Source organism: Ciconia boyciana, chromosome 25 (assembly GCF_034638445.1).
Source record: "Ciconia boyciana chromosome 25, ASM3463844v1, whole genome shotgun sequence".
In the NCBI taxonomy this organism is placed as follows: domain Eukaryota; kingdom Metazoa; phylum Chordata; class Aves; order Ciconiiformes; family Ciconiidae; genus Ciconia; species Ciconia boyciana.
In genome coordinates this window covers 3045476-3070375 of record NC_132958.1, presented here as the reverse complement: position 1 = coordinate 3070375, position 24900 = coordinate 3045476, and the positions used below count along the sequence as shown (strand labels likewise).

Below are 24900 nucleotides of genomic sequence, written 5' to 3'. Positions count from 1 at the left end.
GTCAGAATTGTGCTTGATGTTGGATCAAAAAAGTAATGTTTTGAGGGAAGAAAAAAAACTAAGAGTGATTAAACATGGGAACAGGCTACCTGGAGAGGCCATGGAAACTCCATCCTTGGAAGGAGGTATTCGGAACCTAACTGAACAAGGCCTCATGCAACATAAGTTTGGCCCCACATTGGGGCAGATTTCACCATGCAGGATTCTATGTCTTGGTTGGGGTTTTTTGAGAATGACTAGACTTGGTGAGGCAAACAGTAGCAGTTGTTCAGTTGTCAGCTCTTTGAAACCAGTTTTTTGTGGATTACCTTTTGCCTATGTTTAAAAACAAATCACTTTTTTTTTTTTTCCAGTTTTCAAACATTGTGCCAGATGCACCATGTGGTTTTGATACATGTGACTATTTCCAACAAGGTAAAGAGGCTGCATGTGTAAAAGAGCCAAAAGAAAGTGGTTCCTTGATAGAAAACGAGAAATTACAAGGAAATTGCCTAAATAAGGCAGAGCGGCTAACAGGGATAGAATTTCTGGAACAACAGGATGCTAGTGTACATGAGGGTGCCCAAAGAACTTGGTGTCCACAAAAAGATTCTATAAGAGGTAGCCCACCAAGAAGAAGAAGAAGTAGCGCCATCTATTTTCCTCCTGTTGAAAAATCGGAAATAACTGGAAACAATCTTCCAGTTTCTTCTTTTAATGTGGAAGAAGTCTTACCTACTCCTCAGCTAAAAAGTGACTCCTTAGAGCCTTTTAGAAGAAAGAGCGATAACAGGGGTGAAAAAAGAGTGAGGCGCAGCATGAGATTACATAAAGATGCAGAAATTGAAGGACTTGCATGGATTGAAGTACCCAACAAGATTCAAAAGAACCCTCCCTTGCTATCTTCTGCTTGCAAAATCAGAACAGGAAGCACATCCATCCTTACGCAATCAGAGAATATTCACCATAGAGAACAAAATCTCATCCAGTTTTCAGCACCAGGGAAGGAGAACAATGACTCTATTCATCTTGCTGGTGGTCCTTGCAAAACACGGAGGAGGAAAAGCATGTGCGTATCCACACCTCAAGAAATGAGAACTTGGTCCCAGACCCAGAGAAGGAGCATAACAAATTCTGTATATAGGAAGGACAGATGTAACCAAAAACACTCTGAAGAAGTAGAAATACCTCTTGAAAATAACATTTAGCGAGGTTTCAGCTACCTCTCATTTTGTGAAGTGAAGGTCAGTATTAGATTCTTATGTTCTCTCAAGTGCTGTTTTCTTCTCTCTCCCACTTAAATTTCCTTACTTCTTATTTCCTTATTCATTTTCTGGATAACTTAGAACTGATTTTCCTTGTCTTGATGCCTAAAATGCTTGAAGCTCAGAACTGCGTGGAAGACCTAGCTCGGCTCAGAGCATTGGTCTGGTAGACAGTCATGGCAGGTAATCAAGAGTCTTTCTCCCATGATGAACTGAATTTGACATCACCTCTTTATTGTAGTCTACATCCTTGCTTACGTCTTTTCATACTTCAGTGCTGTCTATAAAGCAATAGCAATTAAACACTGCAAATATAAAAAAACCTCAACAAATGACCGACTTGCTCTGCAACACCAAGTTTAGTCATTTCAAGAAGGCAAAGACTATTTTCCCAGCTGGAAGGATTGCTCTAGGGGCTAGTGAATTTTGTTGCAAGATACAACAGTGAGACAATATACAAAATTTAAATAATGTTTATGCATGCATTTGTATGCATGTTATCACAGCCTGGCATTATCTTGTGTTTAGATGAATATGTTTACACTTGTGGTACCTGCACAGTAGTGTGGGATTTTTGCCCTTGAAACTTAGTCATGATTGTTAAACTGGATGTGTTCAGTAGACCATCTTGCTACATTTGCTCCGCTCTCAAATGCATGATCAATATATGAAGTTGCTAAATGAAGGCATGTCAGCAAACACATGTGACTTTCTGGTGTTTTAAGTAAAGAGGAACAAATTTGGTAGTTCAAAAATATGATCTGTGGTGCCAAGTTACTTTTTAGATGATTGGGAGTTGATACTAATCCATATTTTGCTGATAGGGCTCTTTTTTTTTTTTTTTTGAAAGAACAGGATTAAAGCTTAAGATTTTGATATATTTTTGAAGTTTAATTGAAGTAGATAAAAAGTGAATTTGTCTTTAGTAGTTAAACCGTGCTGTTGTAAGTATGCCCTTTCAGCTAGAATTGCTTGAAGTGTTGATGTTTTCCGTGTGCTTGATCATTCCTTATAAATTGCTTTTGAAATCTGCATGAATTTTCTTCCAGATTTCAAAAATATCCTAAAAAACCCCTTGAGATTCTCTGCAAATAAGAAAGAAATCAATTCTGGCTTGAAGGGGAGGTGGAGAAGGCGGGGAAGCTGTTACCATCTTCTGAAAAGACTTTGCTTTACCTTCTGGGCATGAGCAGGGGTGGAGTTCCTATGAGTAAGACTAAATTTTGTGTTAGAAAGAGTTAATGAATTCTGCTTCTCTGGTGTGAGGGTTGGTCATTTAAAAAAAAAAGCTTTTAAATCTTTATAACATTAATTTTAAAAAATTAAATTGGCTAAGGAAAGTGAAACATTCATCATACAATAAAGCTGTACTTCATTTCTGGATGCTTCCAGTCTTTGGCGTATGTGTACTAAACACAGTGCATGTTATTCAGTAGTTGACCTGTCATCTTACTGTTTTCATTTGTCGAGCTTGAACAATGTAATAAAAAGTGATGACTGTAGGTGGTCTACTTAAACATTTGCTGTTGCTTTCATTTTTCATACTGTTCTGTTTCAGCCCTAGTGAAATACCTGTGCCAGCTTGAAGGAAATAGCTTTCTGTTGAAAAGGAACTCTTCTGTGACCTTGTTTTTAACATTATTGATGTGGAATAAAATACTTTGTGTACTTGGCTGCTTTTATAAAGCTTAAAAGCAACCAGAACAGTTTCATTTTTATGCATGTTTTACTTTTCTCTACAGACATCATCAGTTTTTCCCAAGACAAGAACTCCTAAGGCAACTTGAAAGAAACTTCACTACTTAATGCTGTTCATCTTATGCTTCTTTAGAAACATTACTGAAGTTATCAAAACAGTCTCCTTGATGTTTTATTTTGGGGTTTGCTTTTGTGTCACAGTGAAAATTTTAGATTTGGAAACAGAATGGCAATAGTTACTTGGGTTGAATCTTGTTGTGATAGCAGTATGTTGGCTTACCAGGAGAGGGCAGTCTGACATGAGTTTTTATGGTTGTAACGGATTTTGAAAATAATATCATAACGTACAAAATCTTTTAAGAGGTACTAGCTAAGGTTAAAATCTAAAGCTCCTCGAGATTAAACCTAACAATAGCTGCTACTTCTAACATGAAAAAAAAAATCAAACCAGTAACTAAACTATGCACTGAAATTAATCTGGAAAAGTGAAATGCTTATGCACTGTATTCAGATATGACTCTTTATATGGAAATTACATTGCATTCTTAAACAGTTGCAGCTGAGATGTTAGGGTTTACCTAACAGCTTTTCGATATCAAATCTAGCAGTGAGTGAAACCTTTGGAGACTGTGGGTGTCGGATACTGAATAGGCTTGAATAGTCAGGTCGAGTGAAGAGTTGTCCTGGAGGAAGAGGCAATAAACTAGTATGTTTGATACTAGAGGACTTAATCTAAAATGCTGCCTAGAACGTGCTTGCTGTGATGCTGCTGTCCTATGCATCAGTCACAGCAGCACTAGAAGAGAATTCTCCCTTGAGGTTTCTTGAGTGGATAGGCTAAGTGCACTTTAGATGTGAAGTGAAGTGTTAAGTAAAGTCAGAAATAGAAGAGCAGGGGTAAGGAGAAGAAAACAAGGCTTGGATTTTCCTCCTGGCAAAGCCTGGTTGAAAAGCATTGTTAGGAATTTTGTGTAGATGCTTGATGGCAGTTTGCATGGCTTTCATGAGGGTGAGGTTGGAGCCTACAGGGAAATAAAGAGGTTTCAGTTAATGAGGCTTAATCTGGAGAGGACTTGAGAGGAGACGAGTCTTCAATTATGCAGAAGGTTGTAAGTGGGGGGGGTAATAATCTGTTCTCCGTATCTGTACTGAATGGGACAAGAAATAATGTGTTTAAATTAGAGAAAAATGTCTCTGTTAAACATTAAGAAAAAGTTCCAGCAGCAGAGATAGTTGAGCATGGGAATACATTGCCTCGGGTAGTTGTGGAATCTCTAACACTGGAGGCTTTTAAGAACAGATTAAACAAATATCTGTCAGGATTGACATACGATCCTTCCTAGGGATAAGGATAGGGCTGGTGGCCTCTTGAGGTCTCTTCTGGCTGTTTTCTGATTGCTAGAGATTAGGGTTGCAAGAGGTGATTTGGGACTTGCCTAATAGTTAAGACCTAAGATAGAATCTGTCATGGAATAGAGAGCTGGAGAATTGCAAATGCTGGGGCCTGTTTAGCATGGGAAGGAACTGGGGAATTTGGGAGAGAGCTCTTCATGCAAGGCTAACAAAATGGTCTTAGTACTTTAAACTTTCAGATCTCGTGTGAGTCGCTGCTCTTTCCCCAAAGAGTATCTCTATAGGCTCCTGAAGCAGTGTAACCTACAACTTGGTGGCCGTGCTGTTACGCAGGAAGTGTGAACAGCAAAGTGAACAATGCTGTTCCATTTTCAGATTTGCTTTTCTGAAATTGAGTTAACATTAACCTTTGAATGACCAGCAACTTTACTATCCTTATTCAATCAACAGAAGAACTTTCTGAAGTGGTCTCTTGTCTTCATTGCCATGTGGGGGTGTAGGAATTAAAATTAAGGTATATTGTGTGCGAGTGCATACAGGTCTCAAGAGTCAAGATATTTTGAGTTTGTGGTTCTAGTTCTCAGCTGTTAATTGCAGCACTCCCTGGAATAGATTTTAATGGTGTTCTGTCACATTAGGTTAGCTTAGCCGCTCTAATACAACCCGCAGTTTTATTTGCAACAAAGTCAGCAGTGTACAAGTGAGTTGTTTTCTTGTTTGATCAGTGAAGCATCACTACGCAGTATGTTAGACTGGGGAGTTGGCTGATATGGTCTCCCAGTGTGAAGGCTAGCCTTTGTAGCCTTCAATTTAAGTCACTGTTTTGACTTTTTTTTTGTGCAGTGCTGAGCTCCGTGTCAGTCTGTGTATCATAGTGGCATCTAAATAAATCTATGGTGTTGGCCAGTCTCTTTCACCTCTCATTTACTCTCCGTATTCTTCTAAGGGGAGGCTTTTTTTCTCTTTAGAGAGGGTTGTTATAAAGATTACTTTGCGTTTAAAAGTACTTCACTAACGTTAAGTGCTGTATTGTATAGACTTTAAATGGCTTCAAGTATGGTAATAGCTAGCACTAAGTGTATATTGCTGAATAATTGCATTTAGCAGATTGCCATGTAATTATCATGCTCTGACTGACATAAAGGATAAGTGGTGGGTCCTAGAAAGACTGATTATTTTGCCACTCTGTAATTATGATGTCGTTAATAAGTAAGAGTAATTACATATCACTTTTGCTTGCACTATCCTATGAAGTGCAGTCTTGATACGTTTTCAGATGGCTGAATATCTGACAACTAGCAGTGAGGAGTATTTCACAGTTGGAATGGTCTTTGCTTCAATTTGCTTGATGTTAGTGAGGTGAAGATACAAAGAACAGCAACACTTATACTTGAATTCTTCAGAAAGGTTTAAAGGGAAAGTGTTAGTGTTTGCCAGGAATTATTTTATGCCCATATTTTGCCATAATTAAGATGCACATAAGTTACAAAAGTGGAGACAATATGACCAAGTTTTCTCACATGTGAGTTAACACAAGTAAAATAGTTTTCTCAACCTGACACTCATGGTAAGCAGGGGAAAGAAAATAACAAGAATATGCCTTTTTTTTTTTTTTACTTTAATCAGTTGTAAGTGAAGCTTCATCTAGTCTTCAGCTTATTTTTCTCTACTTGCTTCTGACTAATTGGGCAATAGAAGGGGATACTGAAACACCAAGGGGTTGCATATAAATTTCACTATTGTGTGTTCATCTAGTATTCTAGTCTAGTTGCTGTTTAGAAATGCACTAAAATGTTTGTGCTCTACTCTTCTTTCTCACTCTGAATCCTCTAGCACTCTTATAGTTCACTTAGACCTGGAAAGAGTTTAGTGATGAACTAATCTATGCATAAGGAAGCAAACAGAAAAGCATTGTTAGAACTATGTGTAAGGAAATGGAGAGAGGGGAAAAAAAAGCCATTGAAGTATGCCAAGTGTAGCTTAAGCACACAGGAACAGGAGTGGGCAGTGACAGAAATTTCATTTTCAAGCTGCTAACAGGTAGGTAAGCAGTGGAAATAAATCTAAAAACAAACTGTAAAATGTAGTTGGGTATTCCTTCAAATTGCACGTTTTTAAAATTAGGAGGTAAACAGTGCAAATCAAAATGTTTTAACTTGAAATAAGGTAAGGTCTAATTTCACTGTGTCCCAGTGGAAAAGATGAAGTTGTGCCTGTGACTTATAGACAAGAAGGCTAATGTATTAGTTTTGTAATTAAGTCCTGTAAATTGTGCATAACAGAGCAATTAACTACTTTAACCAAGCTTTGGAGGGGGAAGAAGAAAAACCTGTGTGCACTGGGAATGAGGGCATGGAACATATTCCCTAACTCAAACCTGAAAAACCTGGTGTTAGTCTTGGGTTATTTCCAGTGACCCCTTGACTCCCATCTTCCTGCCCCCTGCACAGATTTGGAACTGGTCAGCCATATTTGTTTTTGGAAGGGAGAGGAGACAGATATAATGAATGGCTTTTATTGTGCAATATTTCAAAACCTTTTTGACTGCATTCGGATGGGATGGAAAATGTTCTACCCTGTGCTGCAGCCAAAATAAACAAAACATATTCCCTAAACCTGGATGTGTGTTTCACTCAAACTGGCAGTAGTTAGAGCTCTACTCTTAAACAAGAATTTAGTTTGACAATTTTTAGGCCTTGTTCAGCTGAATGTAACAGCCAAAGAAAATACTTGGAAAAAAATTAAATAATACACATATTTACAGCTTGCAGGTGGCATTAATTTTTGTGGTTCATAGTATTTAGTTTTAAGAATCCCTGTTAGTTGGGCTATATTGTAGATTTTTAAAAAATATTCTTAATTGTCTTTTTTTTTAAATTAGTTTTTTTATGAGAATAGTCATTCTGAAGGAAAATACATTTTATGTAGCTCCCTGATGGGTGATAAATAGTTGTGATTCAAGGCTTTAAAAGTTTAGTGCCTACCAAGAAACTGAAAATTCTACAAACACAAGACCCAGCAAACTAGCAGTAAAACCTCTTGACAGAAGCCTGCTATGGACTGGCTTCCAACTCCACTAAAGTTTAGTTTAAATACCCTCTTTATGGTGCAGGCTTACTGCTGTTTTTTAGCATTGCCAATCAGTTCAGTGAAGACCTTGCACTGTGTAACCAAGATAATTCATGTTGTGCAATGTGTTTTATAGTCTGAACAACCATATTTATTCATAATAATAACAACAACAACTTTTAATTTAGTCACCTATGCCCAGAGGCCTCCAAGTATTGTAACAATGAAGGACTAAAACTAAGTTATCAAAACAGACATCATGCCTGGACAAGCCCCACTCTGCAAACAAATCTTTTATTCCTCACAATCCCACCCTACAAGCAAAAATCCCTTTGAACAAATAACATGCAAAATTCTTAATGTTGTTAAGTAGATAAATGAGCCTCATTTTTTACATTGCTATGATTAAATCATTAAAGATTACAAACAAGGTATCTCAAAGTCTGAAGAGAAGTTGCAAGAACAAATAGTGATCGTTCCTTGAAAGCCCTAATGATGTAGTAAACTAAACAAGCTAGGAATCGGAAAACTGGGCTTTTTGTTCCCTCTGTGGTCTGGGTTTGGTTTTGTGCTGTTCTTGAATTAACTTGTTACTCAGTTTCCTTGCTCTGTCTTTCATTTATTTGCCAGCACTTGTAACATCAGCATGAAAAATATGGATCTAATATCACCATCCATTAAATCAACCGAGTTATACTGAAGATACTTTTGAAGCCATGCTTCGCTCTGTCATAAATAACCTGCCTATGTCATACAAATGTTTGGACAAACAAATGCACTTAGTTCCATGGTTAGAAGGTCAGTAATGCTGAGTTTTGGTAGTAAATAATATTCACTAATGCAAATCTATTAAGGTTGTAAGGGAATTCATGTTTGAACTGTGACTTGGATATGTTGAGTATCCTCATGTGTGCTATTGAGGAAAAAGTAATTGTGTGGGTACAAATATTAATGATGAATAAAAAGGTCATTTTACTCTCCCCTCAAGAAAAAAATCGTAAGTACCCATGGTCTGTTTTGCAAGGAAAGCTTTGTAAGGTTTATGTAAGGAGTAGGTAATGTACATGTAGCTTATCTTAATGCTAAGCATTACATAATACAAGCTATGGAATATAAGCCTCAAATGTTCACTTTACATTTGTCTTTTGCATCTCTCCCACTGCTCGCTTCTCACAGTAGATAGAGGTCTATTTTACCTTGCTGAGTTTTCCTGCATTGCTGTGTTCCACTGCCTCGGGTTTGGAGTGTGCTGCCTTCTGGTCTGCCTCGCTCATCTTGCTTCTGTTTTCCCAATACCTCCTCCTTTTGCTTAAGACACCGATGTCTGGCTCTTGCCAGTCACAAAAATGACAAGTAGGGTCACAGAGTGATGATCCAAAAAAGGAAGCAAAGCAGTTGGTAGCAGAGAGAATGTATGCATAAGCAAGATATTGCAAGTTAAGCAAATTAAAGCATTGCTGCCAGGAACTTTTTCTAATGCTTGGCATAGTGCCTCTTAATAGAGCCACAAAAAGCCTTAGTCACAGCCAGATCTGTGGCGTTAAGTGCCTTGGAATTGCACCTTTGTATAAGAGTTAAAGAAAAAGATAAGGCTATAGGCAGAATTAAGTATGTGGTTTCATGCTGACACACAGAGTAGCCAAAGCCTTAAATTGTTCCTCTTTTATTAGCAAAGAAAATCTCTGCTTCTGAAAATTTCTTTTTTCTCATTCCACTAAGGATCAGCAAGGGCTAGGGACTTGGGGTGGTAGTTGAGGAGAAGTCTTAAACTAAATCCTGAAACTTTCCGTTTCCATATTTTAGCCTGCCTTTCTTCTGCTTTCAGTATTGAATGCAGCGCAACTAGTATGACCGTGCCAAAAGCTGTTTAAACAATATTAAGATGTTTTCTTCAAACTTCTCCCTAGGAAGATACTCTTTTTCGAGAGGAATGTTTTCCCTGGAGCATTACATCATGAATTGGTTCAGTTCTTGGAGTAAGAAATTGGACCAAATGGTGGAGAAGGTCTCCAGGGGAAACATACTTATGCTGTTAAGTATTCCCACCAGAAAGCTTAGAAACCGCTTACATATTACCATTCTGTCCACATTTAGCCTTTCACCTTACTGCAGCTGAACAGAGGGAAGGGGGGGGTGGTTAGACTTTTTTAAGGAAACTTGAACCTTCTTTGTTTTTGTCATTACATTTTTCCCCACTCTTACTGTATCTTGTGAACTGAACTCTGGTAATGGAATGTCTCATTTTTGACAGTAATGCTGCATAAAGATACATTTGTGTTGTATGCAAACTGTTAATGAAATCTTAATTATGAAAGCTTCCTTGGAAACTCTGAATTTAGCGGTTTTTTAGGATTAAAATGAGAGGAACCTCTGACAAGACCAGAGGACGGAGGGATTTGGGTGGATTAATGGGACAGCAGCCATATGAACAATGTCTGAGCTGTAACAGTATTGTGTTTCCTCTTGTGTATGGATTGGTTCCCCATCAACAATGGAGGCACTTGATACGGTTTCCTATATCAAATGAAAATCTCAGAACAAGGAGAAATATACTCAAACATAGTAGTGCAGATCAACAGATTTTTTTTTTTTTAATATGGAAGTTCTACTCTGTAGAATTATTCTTTGAAAGCTGATAAGCTTGCAATTTCACAAAGGTCCGCACTTTGTTTTGCAGACAGTTATGGACCTAAAAGCATATTCCAGGTGCAAGTTGGATTTGGAAAGTTTTGAATTGTTCATCTTTAGTTCACACAATTATCTTACAGGATATAAAATGAAAATACATACCAATGTAATAAAACTTAGAAGAATAACTTCCTGCACAAACACGCCCCAGGGCAGGACACTTAGTAGTTCATGAGTGGCTTGAATTGGACCATGGAGCCGAATTAGAAAGGAGCCTCCTATGATACTTCTGCGTCGTGTTCCCATCGGTATTTTAGGCAAAACCATGTTCTACTGCCCCAGATTTGTTTGATGCGCAAAGAGGATTTTTGTATCCCAAATCTCTTGTTTGGCACCTTCAATCGCTCCTTAGAAAAATAAAAGTGAGCAAAAGCTTAATTGAATTTGTTTTTCTCACTCAAAGGGTGTAATACTGTACAATCATAAGAGGCTGAAGAGAAGGTCAAGTCCTACAGATGCATTCTCTATTCCTATTTGATATCTAATCTATCTAAAAAGTATTTTTGGGAGTTTTTTTGTTTTTTGGCTTTTTTTTTTAAGAAAAACATCACAGGCAGACTTTTAACTGTTCATAACAAGAAGGACCATTAAGCTGGTCCAGCTGCTAAGGGACTGGCACTAAAATGGGTGACTGGAAATTGGCACAGGACTGTAAAAGACTTCTGCCAAAACATATTTAAATTATGTAATCATAATAAATACACACTAACTACACTGTGCATATTATTGCTACATTCAGGTTATGAAATCATTCAATAATGAAGTGTATAGTAGATAATGCAAGAGTGTAAGAAGAGAGAGACTGTTGTGAAGCATACTGAAATCAGTGGAAATACTCATGTTGGCTGCAGTGGGTTCTAGATGAGAGCATATACGTGGAACTATATTGTTCCAGTAGGGGAAAAAGGCACGATTGTAAGATCAGCACTTGGACCTGTTGTCCAGAACCCTGATGCAACCAGCTATTTAGATGCTTCATTTCTGGCATAGAATAAATGTAGCAAAGTCAATAACGGTGCAGACTTCTGACAGTGGCAATTCCCACTGCTTCTGAAGGCTCTAATGCAGCAGATGGGCTGTTTGGTCTGCAATACTTATGTCATCTCCAGAGCAAGTGACAAGTCATGTTATTGTTCTTTATTGTTGGTGCTTCTCTGAAAATAAAGCTCAGTCATCTGCACAGCATAATCAGCTATAAGGCTGGACCAGAACTTCTGCTGGAGTTCCCTGTATGCTCCATGCAAAATAGCAATCCTGCAAAGGTTTACACTTGGAAATTACCTGGGCTTGGAGAATTTGTGTGCTTAGGAGTTTGACAGAAATTATCACAGGCAATTAAGTTGAGATTCTACTGACACTTTTATTTTAATTCACAAACTCATTCCAATTCAAAAATTGTCTTTTGCAGCAGACCTTTTTTTTTTTCACATCTCCCAGAGTATGTGGCTCATAATACACTTCTGCTTAAAAATTCTGAACTCTTATGAATATTTAGTAGAATGGCCACTTCATCTTCCTGCTGCTGTTAACAAAATGTAAAAAGATATATTTACTTTTGCTTCCCTTCTCAGCCATTTTTTCACTGCAGAACAAACTTTTTAAAACTGATTACACCAGATGATTTAGGGGTATGGCCAAATAGTCCCTGCTTGATTAAGATGGATGGTAGCTGTATTTGGAGCAATAGTAATTAAGCCTCCCATGGCAAGCAAGGAAAAATAACAAATTAATCTAATAAGAGCTTATGGGGAAACTCTTAAATTGAAAAGTGTTTTTAAAATCCAAAATTCTGTAACACAAGAAGAATCTTCGTTTATTAAAGCTCACAGAATTACTAAAATCCAAATTATTTTTATTTTATGCTTTCATATTTTCATATTTGTACACTTTTAATTTTAAAAATTATTTAAAATGTAGCAGAAGCATAAGACCTGGATTTTTCAACACAGGATAGACAGTTCCAGTTAAATCACAAGATTTCTTTAAAATGAGATTAACTATGTTCATAGTCTATTTTTAATAGCCTTCTTACCTGATACATGCAGATGACAAAATGTCTTTCTACCACAAGAACATTTCATTTCTAGATTGCATCATCTGTCTTGGTCAGGAATACCTTCTCAAAATACACTGAAGATAAAGACAGCATGGCCTACTAAACACTGCAAGGCCTCCTAGTCCTGAGCTTGTTTTGCTCATGACGTTCTAGAGCTCTCTTGGTATTGCACAAGTCCTTTCATAGTTTGGTGCCTCGGTTTCTACATGTGTAAATGAGATGTCCACCTCTTGAAGGCACCGGAAAGTGTATTTACAGTGTGCAAAACCTTTGACACAATCACTGAGCTATTACTGTTTTTAACTATTTCTATACCAATTCTATCTCTTGTGTACAGAGGTGAAGCATTTAATGTCTGGTAATCAACAGCATTAATGTTGCTCTTCAGGTGCAACCGACAGAAGAAGCCCAAATGATTTAAGGGTGGTACTGCCTTTAGAAGAGAGGTGGCTTGTTCAGCTTTTTAAAGTCCTTAAGATAACGTCTTTTATATTTATGATTGATTTATTTGATATTTATGCAGTTGGCAGTGGGATTTGAAATATAACATAAGCACTTCCTGAGATGTCAGTACTCCGATGTTAGTGGTCTGAACAAGGATGTAATTCATATCTGCAGGTGCTTACTCTGGTATCAAACACTTCAATAACATCATGCTTGTGGAATCCGGCACTCCCCAGTGTCCCATTTGTATCCTGATATGCCCACGTCTTTCCTATGTGTGTTTTTCTTTCTTAAGGAGCTCTCATTTCCTTCAATAGGATATGTTTTATTTCATCCTTTTTCCTGCATTTACTCATATTAATGTCACCGCATTCACTGGTAATAGCTCGGCTTGGAAATAACCCGTATATCCCTGAAAACACTGGGCCTGAAATTCAATGCCTGGGATACTTTATTAAGAAAGAATAGATGTTTAAGTGAAGGGAGGTAATCATTTCTTTTTGGACTCTAATTTGATCTGACCCATTTAAAGGTGCATCAAGCATGCTCAACCACAGCCTGATGGCCCTCTGCATTGTTCTGTTAGGCAGTGTTTGGGAGTCCTGGGATGAAAGTTTTCTGGGGCTTTTCTGCTAAATGCCCGTACAGTTTGAAACTGGATGCTGTCAGAGGAATTTACACCTTGTCTAAGATAGAGAGACTGTAGGCACCTTTTAGGCTTCTCTTATGAGAATTTCTTCAGAATGAAAAGGACAGAAGTCAGGTGGTGGGTTCTTGTTCATGAGCAAGTTCTGGGAAAGGACTCCATCGTGGCCATTAGATCAGCTGACACTCGGGACTGTATTTTCAGCTACGCAGCTGATAGGCAGTTTTGCTTGCACTTTTTGTGCCATGAAACATTATCTTTTTGTAACTCCTTTCCTTCGTCCCTTTCTCCCATTTTGCTCCATTTATGAGAAGTGAGTTTAGCTTACAATCTGTTTAAGTGATAGTAGTCTCTTCGCTTGCTTTGCAAAGCACATTTGCACATTTTGTGGGATCTAAGGATGAAGTCTTGTGAAAAGAAGTGATAGTTAGCACTTCTCTGAAACTGCATTGTCCCTTTTCCAATTGCTTTGTAGACATGAGTCTTAATAAGGCTCCTGTAGACAGGGAAAAAGTATCTGACTTGAAAGGACTTGAGACTTAACATAGGTTATAGGGTTGATTACCAAATATGACAGTGACAGGAGGGATCTCAGAAGCTCCAAAATGCCAGAGCAAGTTTTTAGTTAGGAGGCCACTTTGGAGAAGCATTTTGATTAAATATACTGGAGTGTTCAGTGCATGAAATCTTTTTATTTCCTGTCATTATCTTGGTACAATCACGAGTGCCTTTTTTATTATTTTTATGGATGTGCTCATCAGCTGTAGCTTTTCCCATCCCTGTGGGAATTTTCCTGCCCTGAAAAGCTGAACTTCACAATATCTAGTAGAAACTAAATTTTTTTCCCAGCTGGTAAGCAGTGTAGCACCAGAGTCTCTAGTTAACAGTGCTCTACTTGGGGAAATTTTACAAGCCATAATCTGTTTGAACAACTCACTTGGGTAAGTTAGTGCTTCGTTGTAAACTCTCATAGGTGACTCATCTGGGAAATTGCAATGAACAGAAATACTACAGAATATAGGGTCTTGCTTGCAACTTGAGCTACCCCCTTTACAAGGTATAGGATCTATATGTATATATTTTACTGTAACGCCAGCCTAAGTTAAATGTTTGTTTGCAGCATGAAGTTATATGTGTTACTGATCTTCAGCTGGTGGAGTAACCCCACATTTACAGTGGAAGCAGACCCATTCATTTTTATTGCCGCAGCATTTATATTGCAGTGTCACATAGATTTCCGAGACGTTTTTGCATTAGGCTACATGCAAACTGGATTGATTTAGAGAGAATCCTTGCTGTGTTAGGCTGACTTTGCCTGAGACTGTATGCTTTGTTCTTATGTTGTGTTTTTGATCTACATGAAGGTACATAGTGTGAATAAGTCCAGGAGAAAATAAGCCCTGTAAACAAGCTTGTAGCCCTGTTAGGATTTTATGAGCGTCATTCAAGGAGCCATGTGGTAACAAAGTGGAAACAAAGATAAAACAGCCATCTTGTTCCAAAAGCACTGGCTCGTACTACTTGAAATAAAGAGAACCACTTTAGCTTGAGCTGTACAGGAGCTATGACCCAAAAGGTAATTTCTCCGACTTAATATAATGGAAGGCAACGGTGCAATTATGCCGAACCATGTTACGGGTTGGTATGATGAGAATGCCCTTATAAGATCTGAGAAGCACAATCTATTGGGGCTTATAAAATACTTAAAACCCCACAGATGGGGATCGGGAGAGGCATACAGTATTCATGTTATTTCACTCTCACAGTTTATAAATAGCAAGAATGCAATTTCCTGCTTTCATTCAGGGCAGCTGCAAGTCACACTGGCCTGTGGAAAATGGCCAGTTTGACTCACGATTAAGCCCAAGTGCCACATGCATCTTACCTGCTTCAGCCAAAGCTGTACTTCAGCAAAGTGCTTAATATCTCTCTCTGTCTTTCTCAAATTTCTCCCTTCTTCCCATCACCATACAACTTGGTTTTTCATTTTAAGCATTTTCTTCTATCATCCAGCCTAGAAAATAGGTAATTCTCTGCTACCAGCAGGTGGGGACAGGGAATACAAGACGTTAGCTCCACTATAAAGGAGGAAGAAACAAAACAAAGGAATTAATTTCATTTCCTCTCTTCAGCAGGTGGAACAAGTCTGCCTGCCTGAATAAAGTGTATGTTCCTATCCTCCCCCCCATGTAGCCTCTTCTTACTCTTTAGGTTTTTTCTTTTAGCTGGCAGGACTTCAGTTAATCTCTCCAGAGAAGTAAGCAAATGTGGGGGGTTTTTTTGTTTTGCCTTTATAGTGTTTCAAATATCCTAGAGCTTCTAATTCTGGGAGAGGACAAGTTTTCCCTTCACAATTACTTACTGAATGTGCTGAAGGGAAGCAAAGAAACAAGTACAGAAATCAAACTTTCATGATTGCCAAGGGTGTGCACTTCCCCTGTGATGTGCTGCATGAAAGCCACACCTCAATACAGTTAACCTCTGCAGATAAAGGCTTCTTAAAGATTTAGCAGTTACTATGCATAGAGAAAAAGAACGTTGGGACATCTTTAACTTTGTCCCTTTCAGACAGACTTAACAAAGTCAAAGAGTAACGCATGCAGAGAAATGTATACACATGCATAGAAATCAATAATGTAATGATTAAATGACTGTAATGAACCCAAAACAGATTTGAAAAATTAATAAGTTTTTAACTCCCCCTTTCACAACAGAGATGGCTGTAACTTCAAATGTGCTAAAATTCAGAAAGCAAACTACCGTAGTCTTATTTTCTCCTTTTCTCTGCTTGAATTTTGTGGCTATATGGCCTTGCGGATGCTTTTTGCGGCCCAAACCCACCCTTCTCACAAAGGAAGGGAACGGCAGGGCTAGACCAGAAGGAAATTCGAGAGGCGGCAGTTATGCTGTGCCTGAGGAGTCACCTGTGAGCAGGCTGGGCGCAGGTGCCTTCCATCACCCCTAATTGCAGTTTCTTCCTCAGCACTGGGTCTGGTGACACTGGGCTGTGCAGAGGGTGAGTTCTCTGAGAGGATTTTCCCCTCAAATTACTTTTTATATTTACCTTTTCCTCATTTCTGTGACCTAATGAATGTGGTTTTGATACCTGAAAGCAGGAGAGGAGAAGCTGTAAGCGTCCGGTTGTTGGGGGTGCTGTATGGGGGACATATGGTCACCCCAGAGCTGGCTCGGAGCAAATCCTGCTTTGTGCTTGGTGAATGGGGTATGGTGTTGCTTTGTGTGTGAAGAAAGCTGTAGTTTTAGGCAACAGTGATAACACTTGCCTTCTTCCCTGCAATGGTTCTGCTCAGTGGGTGCTGGGAGTTGTCTAAATGGTGTGGCTCCTTGGCTTTTTGTGAAGTCTGTTCCTTGAAGTGATTCTCCTGACTAAATAATGCCTGAATTAAAAAAGGACCACAGCTCTGATAGCAGGGTTACCCTTATCCTGCTTTGAGTTTCATTTGGTTTCGCCAGGCTGCCTAGGCTTATTTCCTTCTTGGAAGGTTGTAGAGGAACAATGAAGTTTGCTGGCCATACAGTGGAAAAACTCCAGTGCAAAATGCTCTTAGATACTATCCACAGCCATGATAAGCTATGGGGTGTCTCTCAGTAGTACCTTGACTTGTCTCCAGTGATTTTGCTCCAGTTGCAGTCCTGGTTTGGGTTCACAGTCTCTTCTGCTGGAAGCTGTCTCCTTCCAGGGCAAGCCGCCAAGTCCGCTTTCAGATTCTCCCCAAATTTCAGGCTGAAGTCTCATGTCAGTCCACTCACAATTAGGACAGCAGGGTATTGGGGTGTTTGGTCAGCGAAGGCATAAGCCAAACATGGCATTGGGCTTTGAATGAATTTCCAACATGAATTTGAGCTTTGAAGGCCTTAGAGGGCATATTTTTGCTTCTGTGGTGCATGTTGTCTGTAAAAGAGCAAAAGGAGAGGCCTGTGTTTGGTTTGGATTTTAGCATAAGACCTAGGAAAATCAGGTAACGTTACTTTCTCTGCACACTGCTGGGTTTGAGGTAAGCTGAATTCAGGCAACCATCTTGTCTTTCCATCCCCTCTTCCACCTCTTGTGCTGCAAATCACCAGCTGCAAAAGGGGTCTGTTACTTCAGATTTAAGACACCTGGGGACTTAGTATTTTGAGGGAGGGGGGAGCAAGCAGATACACATCCTACGAAGAACAACTTTTTACCAAAAAATTTTGCCATAACTAAGCAATTATATGTATCTGGGAAGTGAAAATAATGAAATAGAAGGTTAAGCACTAAGCTGATCCAATGTTAGGCAATTATTAATGCCAAATATAGCTTGTAAACAGTTGGTAGCATGTACCTGCCCTTAATCCTCTGCATATACAGGAGCCAGATACTAATAAACAGGAACTGCCTTTTGTGAAAAGAAAATGATTTAACTACATCACTGTATAATATTGATAAAACATCTAAAAGCCTACAGATATCAAAGGAGAGCCAGCAGGGAAGGCTTTATGTCCCATGTTGATTTGTAATTAAATGGAAACTTAGAAGTCTGTGATGGATCAACTTCGAAGGCCTCAGTGTTGCTCCCAGATCTGTAAGGAAGGACTTCTGTGGGTATTTTGGCTCTTCTACATGGGCCTAGAGAACTCATGAGGACACATTGTCTTGTCTCATTTGCAGCACCACACCCTGAGTAAGGTGCGAAGTTGTGTTGCATTTTCTTACAGTTGTCTGCTTCTTACCTTTGCTTCTCTCGATATCAAAATGTTTCAAATAAAGTTGGTAGGTTCCTTTTCTTTGGTTCATTTTCTTGCATTGCACTGAGGTACAGACACACTCCTGCAGTGGATTTCAGCAGAATGGCTTCCCCCCAGTTTCAGTGATGTAGCAAAACAGCCAAAAAATAAAACACTAAGTAGGAGCGCTGAAGATATAGCTCTGCCCCTATTGGCTTTCTCTGGGAACTCTTAAAAAGTATAATGTGATGCTGTTCAGTGATAGCTTAGTAGTTTAGCTTAGTTTCTAAAAGCTGTAGAGCTGTGTTGGCATGATGCTTTGCTCAGACTAATTAGCCCTTCTGCCCAGTAGGTATATTGGCCTGAGCAGAATGGCTTGCTAGTGGGATTAAGCTGCTTCCTGTAACAGCAAGGTTTTTAGAACTAGCGCAGGTATCTCCGGACAGTTGTTGCATTGTGCCCTGTGGACGTGACTACCATGACATAGGCCAAGTTAATTCACCTTTCTGTCCATCTATTTTCCCTTTCACCCTTTGCATGTTTTGTTCCTAGTCTCATAATGACTTAAACACGCGCTTAACTTTATGCACTGCGCGTAACTATTGATGTGCATAAATCTTGTGAGAATAGGGCTTACACATGTGCTTCAGTAAATTTATTCAGTGTATAAACTCAAGCACATGGGTACATTTTCACAGGATCAGGGCCTGGGATACAGGGCAGGATGGTCTTTTACTGTGTGGCTGGACAGTGCAATTTATCACAGCAGGGAACAAAACACATACATAAATGAGTGCAAGGTGTCTGCCAGCACAAATCCAGTTGCCTTAAATTGCAAAGGTGGAAGTAATCTTTGAGGATGGGGAGGGGTGGAGGGGAATGAAAAGTTATTAAAAGCAGAAGAGATCTCAAGGAACCCAACTTCGTTTCATTCTTGTGAAGAAGCTTTGAATACAATAGGGAAAAAGCATTGGGAGTAATTATCCAAAATGGGTGGCATAAATCCGAGCAGAAAGTAATACATCAGTTTTAAAGCTACTCATTTCAAACTGTGAGTTAGATTTATTTGACCTGCATTTGGGAGCAAATATTAATGAAAGGGCGAAGGCAGCTTATGGCTCTTTCAGTTCTTTCATTTCCCACTAGATGTCTCCGGTGTAAAAACTAATTATGAATGTTCTTGATTTAATTTGGAAAAAAAATTGGATGAAGCTTTTTTTTATTATTTCTTTTAAAGTCTTGTGCTATTGTGCAGTGTGCAGCTTAACCCTTGATCTTTCTTCAGTAACTACTTCAGCCTCAAGTGTGACAAGAAACCACTTAGAAATGATGCAGTTAATGGATTTTTTTTTTTTTTTTTTTAATAAAGAGTTGTCCAAGTATTATGAGAATCAAATCTGTATTCCCACCAATTCTTTGGCTGGTATCTGTAACATGTAACTTATTTTCCAGCTCTGATGACACATGTTCAGTACTCTGTGGAACTTCCGGTTTTTTATTTATCACTGTGTTGGCGTGCTGTATTTGAACTTGGACCTCCTTTTGGAGTTACTCTTTTCAAGAGCAGCTTTATAAGAAAAAAGTTCTGGGTGAATCTGCAGAAGTGGTTTCTTTTGTCTCACTTACTGTTTGTTAAAATTAATGGGGCTCTAAATAGATACAAAGATACATGTGGATATGGCTGCACAGTTGAGGCTTCATCCTAGAAAAAAGCAGAATTTCTCTTGGCATTTTTCTGTTACCTGCAGATGAGAAGCCATTAGAAATGCACAAAGTGAGGTAGCACTTTGGGTAACAGTGATTTGGTATTGTAGAGTCATTGACCTCTTCACACTTCATTTAAAACAAGTTCAGTTGATTTTTCTTTCTTTCTTTCCTTTTTAAAAGCATGGATCTTGGTACTATCTGCATGATAGTTTTAGTCCACTGCTATCTGCTGAATATCTAGCTACAGAGGACTGGACAGTTTATGTTTGGAACAAGCAAAAAATCCATCTCCACACTTGACTTTTTTGAGGTAAGGAACAAAATCAAAATGTCAAGCTTGGACTAAAGCGTAGGTAGTTCCATTCTTATAGACCTGCAGTTACATATTTGCTTTACCATTGTGCATGTCTTTTCCTAGTCCAAGTCCACAGATGGTCAGAGTCTGTGATCAGGTGTGAAATTTGTCCATTGAGTTTGGCCTGTACTGATGTTTTACATTTTTAGGGAAGATCTTCAAGGTGTATTTTGGAAATTCATTGTTGAAACGTTTCCATTAGCACTGATGGTGCTATTATTACTGAAGTTTCATTATCCTCATGTCCATTATTATTTTCAGCAGAAGAAAAATTAGGTCAGTACAAGACACTTCCAGAAAACTTTGCATTTGTTTCTTTCCTGCACTTTTCAGCGTTTAGCTACAAGCCTGCTTGATAGTCACAGGTTTGAGCAAGACTGCTGCAGCTAACAGTTTGTTAGTGTCAGAACCAGGGCTGAAGCTCAGATATTACCAAGGCCCTAGCAGGTTGGTGACAGCTCCTCAAATGGAATGTGGGGATGTACAAATTCAACAGCTGTTTTATTGTCCTTTCCAGTCCCCTCTTATACTCAGCTATGCTCTCCCAGGATAGACATGCCATTAAACACAGTGTAATCACTGGCACAGCAGGTGTATTGAGATACAGACATCTAGCAATGTTTTAAATAAAAGGCATGAGTAATAATAATAATATAAAAAAGCAAACAAAAAACCCCACTGCCAGTCACCATAAGAAAAGGTATCCACTGGGAAATTAATAATTGCCCTCTGTGGACTACATAGCATATGCTGGCTGCATCCTGCTGCCATTTTCATTTAAAAATGTTGAAGTTAAGTTATAGCATTATAAGGAAACACGCTTCAAAACCTATGCTTAAAGGTACAAAGGCAACAACAATCTAAACTGAAATGTCTTCATAGCTATTACACAAATATAAGACTTGTGATGGATAGCAGAAAAGAAGTGAACAAATGATTCTTCTCCCCAAAGAACCACAAATATTTTTTTCCAATTAATGACAATGAACCGCAAACAAACATTTCAAAAGAGCTGATGACATTTTGCTGATCACTTTATTTTACTCTGCTGTTCATATTACTGGGTGCTGGGATGCAATTTGTAGCGAATGAATGTTCTGTGGTCAGTTCTGTGTTAAACATCTCAAAGATAATTTCTCAAAATGGTCGGGAAAAAGACTTGCTGTCCCATCTTAATTCCATACTCCTAAATTTCATCTCTCTGAATTTAAGCCGTGTAATATTTGTGAGCAGTTGACTTCATTGAATATGCTGGAAAAGATATTTCAAACTTCTTATGCGTTTTTCCATTTGTGTTTGCTTGGTTTTTAAAATCTGGCTGCTTAAATGGGAATGGAGCTCCTAAACAATCTAGTCTTTCCCCTTTAATGGCTTCACTACTGTTTGCTTGTGCAAATATGTAATGATTCTTCCCAATCCACCTCCCCCTTCACTCCAGAAATCAAAGGCTTCATAATTCAGTGAAGCATCTAGGCATGTAGTTACATTCACATGGCATTAGGACCAATCTGATCTATCCTGCCTCTTGGCAACACTTCCTAGCTTGAACTCGGAACTGTGTTAGCAGTGCTTGGCACGTGGTCTGTTCAAAGCATAGGCAAAGCAAGCTCTTACCTGCTTGTAAAAGGCATAATCTCAGCTATATGAAGTGTCTGGAGTACAGATTACACCATGCACTTACGGCTGAATCGGAAGCAATGTGTCTATGATTTATAGCCAGCATGGATACTCCACTTACAGGACGGACCTGTTAAATGATGAAACTTTGGGTGGCTCTTCCAGCACGCGTGGTGCTAGCGGGGACATTCCCGTACAGTCCTTTGTATAGATGTACACTAAGCAGCTTTGTTTTCAACTGCTGTGGGGGGTGGTTCTGATTAAATAGCACACAGTCAGCCTAAAACACCACCAGCAGGGACCTGCCCGTCTTTTGCTTTCTTTCTTAAGCTTACATATTTCTTTCTTTCACTTCTCTTTCTTACACTAATTTACTGTATTGTATTTCAAATTGAACCCTGTTCTTCAGTCTGGCCTTTCAGAGTCATGGCGAGGTAGTCACAGGTCTCAACACTTGCACAGTATGCTGCTGGGAAACCAGAGGACTGTGTATGCATCTGTTCTCTCTATAGCACCTCACAGAATCCCCAAGCTTGACACGAATCTGTGGGCACTATTATAATTAGATAATAGAATAATTTCATATGCAATTGAAAGTGCTGCAGGGAAAGAAGAGGGGTGTTTGGGAAAGTAGATTGTAATTACTTGAGCTGGAATTTGGCCAGGATACAGAGGTTAGTCTTGCAAAAAGTACCGAGGGACCTTCAATGAACACAACTAGTTAGGATCTCAGTCAGACTTCTGATTTAAAAGATGCAGCCCTCACAGCCTGGTGCCCCTGCAGTGTACCCCTTCAGGACTGAACAGAGCTACCAGAAAAAGCCACAAGCAATTTTCCATGATAAAGGTAAAAAGGAAATAGAGGTGACTGGGAATGATTTTTATTCTGCCCCAAATTGTCCTTGGCATTTTCTCCAACACTTTCCACATGAAACAAAAAATTTGATTCAACGTAAACTGGTTTGGGGAGGGAAGCACACCTCTGCTGAAGGGAGCTGAAATTTTAAGTCTAGTGGCTAAAGTGATTGTATGAGAGACCTCAAAAAATTGGGAATTCGACACCATTTGCAGTGGCAGATGAGCACAAACCCTGTGTGACCTAATAGAAAATCCCAGCATAAAATTTGAGCCTTAATCAGCCTGAGCAGTCCAGTAATGGTTCAGTTCTCAGTCATGGAGAAGATGCTGGTGTCATTAAGGGAGACTCTGACTTTTACTCTCTGAACAGGACCCTTCTTATTTTCATCTTTACTGCTAGTCAGAAAGATATATACTCTCCAAATAATAGCAGTTTCCTTGTGCTGGAGTTATAGTGGCTTTGTGATACAATAAACAGCACCCTGTCATAAGTCTTGTATAAAAAATGGCCTGACATTTCTTTAAAAGTAAAGAGAAACACTACTGCAGTGATGACCTCTGTGCAAGGTCACAGATGTTTTGCATGGTGGGGGAAACTATGGTTACATACTTATATGCTAGGATATATTGCTTACTTTTCACAAAGCGTTTTCCTGAGAAATTACAGTACATTAAAAAACGTCGGGTGAGCTCCACTCAGCCTTTTAGTGCTCATTTTTTAAATGATACAAAACAGAATAAATGTGGCGGGTTGGGTTGCTAACTTTTTGTTCCCCCTTCCTTTCACTCACTTTGCACTTTTAAAAAAAGTCTTAAATGCCTAACTGTCCAAATTGGATGGAATTTTGAAGAATAACAATGGAGCAGGTCTTGAGAAGGTTTGTAATTCAGCATGAGTTTGGAGAACTGCCTACATGTTTGGATATTTATCAGGACATCTGCAGAAATTGAATTGGAGATCTTGCCACAGTAGTTTACTTATTAGATTTCTTGTACTTCCCAGCATGTAGGAAGTCAACTGGTGGAACTTACTGCCACCATCCACTGCTGAAGTGCTGTTTGGTGTGTGCAAATCCTGGGTGAAAGGTTTGAGGTTTATATCCTGCAGTGGTGTAAATGGAGCTACCTGATTAGAGAGGGCTATTTCATTTGAGGTTGATGGATCCAGTTGTGCATTTGACTCCTGTACGTACGTATACTGAATGCATCATCAACGAGAAACTTGCTAGGGTCACCAAAAACCGTTTCTCTTAGGACATTTTACTTTACTGGGCCATTCCCTTGAGATGCTGTGCAGCTGGGTTCCTACTCCTGTGTCAGCTTAGACTGAGGGTAACAGAACTCCCAGAGCTCTGCAGGAATAGTGAAAACCTTGCTGATTTACCAACTGAAAATGTTCCTGGACACTTAAATCACATGGAAGTAAGCGTGCCAGGAATCCAGTCCATTCTGGCAAAGTCAGGATGCTGACTGATGAATTTAAGTTGAAATAGCTGTGACAATTCCCTTTGCAAACTGTCTAGTCTTAGGTATTAGAGTAATCCAAAATCAGTGCCGGTTTATCTTAATATGGTGAGCTGAAAACTACATCGGTTCAACAGCTGCTCTGTGAGTATTTGGAGATCTCTACAGTAAAACCAAGAACTGGATCTGAGGTCAGGAGCCCTTTTTAGAAGGTAGAGCCTAGGTTGCCACACAAATAGTACCAGCTGAAAGACAAACAAGTATGAATGAAGATTTTACTTATTTATCCAGGTTACTGACATTAGCTATTTATCCAGGTTACTGAGCTATTAGCCCAAGTGTCTCCATGGAACACATTTAACTGTAGTACAGCAAGGCCTTTTTTCCGTTTCCAGTTCTACAGTTGGCTTTTTCAAGGTAGTTCACTGCCTCTTAATGAGTCTGCATTTGAAGAAGAAAAGTGTTGTTTTGTACGTACAATAAGAAGCATTTCTTCCCCAAACAGCTTAGTACCTCAAGAAATGTTATGAAGGACACAGGAAACACAAAGAATGTTGTTGTTCTTTTTTTTCTAAGATCATACGTCAAAGCCAAGAAAAGAACACAGTTCCATAGACTTCCACTCTGGTGTTTTATGTTGGACCAGGCTTTTTCAGATGCTTTCAGCTAGTTGAAAGGCCAGGTAGCAAAGGAAGGTGAATAAAAAACAGATTCTGCTGAATAGCATATTCTTTGGTGAGTACTCCCTTTGAACCTGATAGCATATTTGCCCAGTAAGGCGCTAAGGTAAGCAAGGATGTCCTTGTGTAACCCATTTTGAGGCTTGATTCTGGTCCAGCAATGAGCAAGGAGTAATCACTGTTCTCTGAGTCTGTCCCACTGTATACTCAGAACCATTTCTGATTTGTTTTGCAGTCAAATAACGTAGAAGTTTTAGTTACCTTGTGGGACTAGTAAAGCACATAACCCAAAACTTTGTCACGATTTA

The 24900-nt window shown here is 39.0% G+C and overlaps 1 protein-coding gene across 16 annotated transcripts in view; it reads left to right on the top strand.

Moving 5' to 3' along the window:
• CDCA2 (cell division cycle associated 2) overlaps positions 1–24900 on the top strand; it is a 58704-nt gene that overhangs the window by 11720 nt on the left and 22084 nt on the right. For 13 of the 16 annotated variants that reach the window (XM_072846097.1, XM_072846096.1, XM_072846094.1 and 10 more), the window contains exon 15: positions 354–2937. In XM_072846097.1, coding sequence (XP_072702198.1) covers positions 354–1187 — 834 coding nt within the window. In that variant the 3' untranslated portion in view covers positions 1188–2937. Of the gene's footprint in view, positions 1–353; positions 2938–2986; positions 3043–24900 lie in introns of those variants that run through there. The other 3 variants (XM_072846098.1, XM_072846093.1, XR_012039662.1) reach the window with 3 other exon arrangements.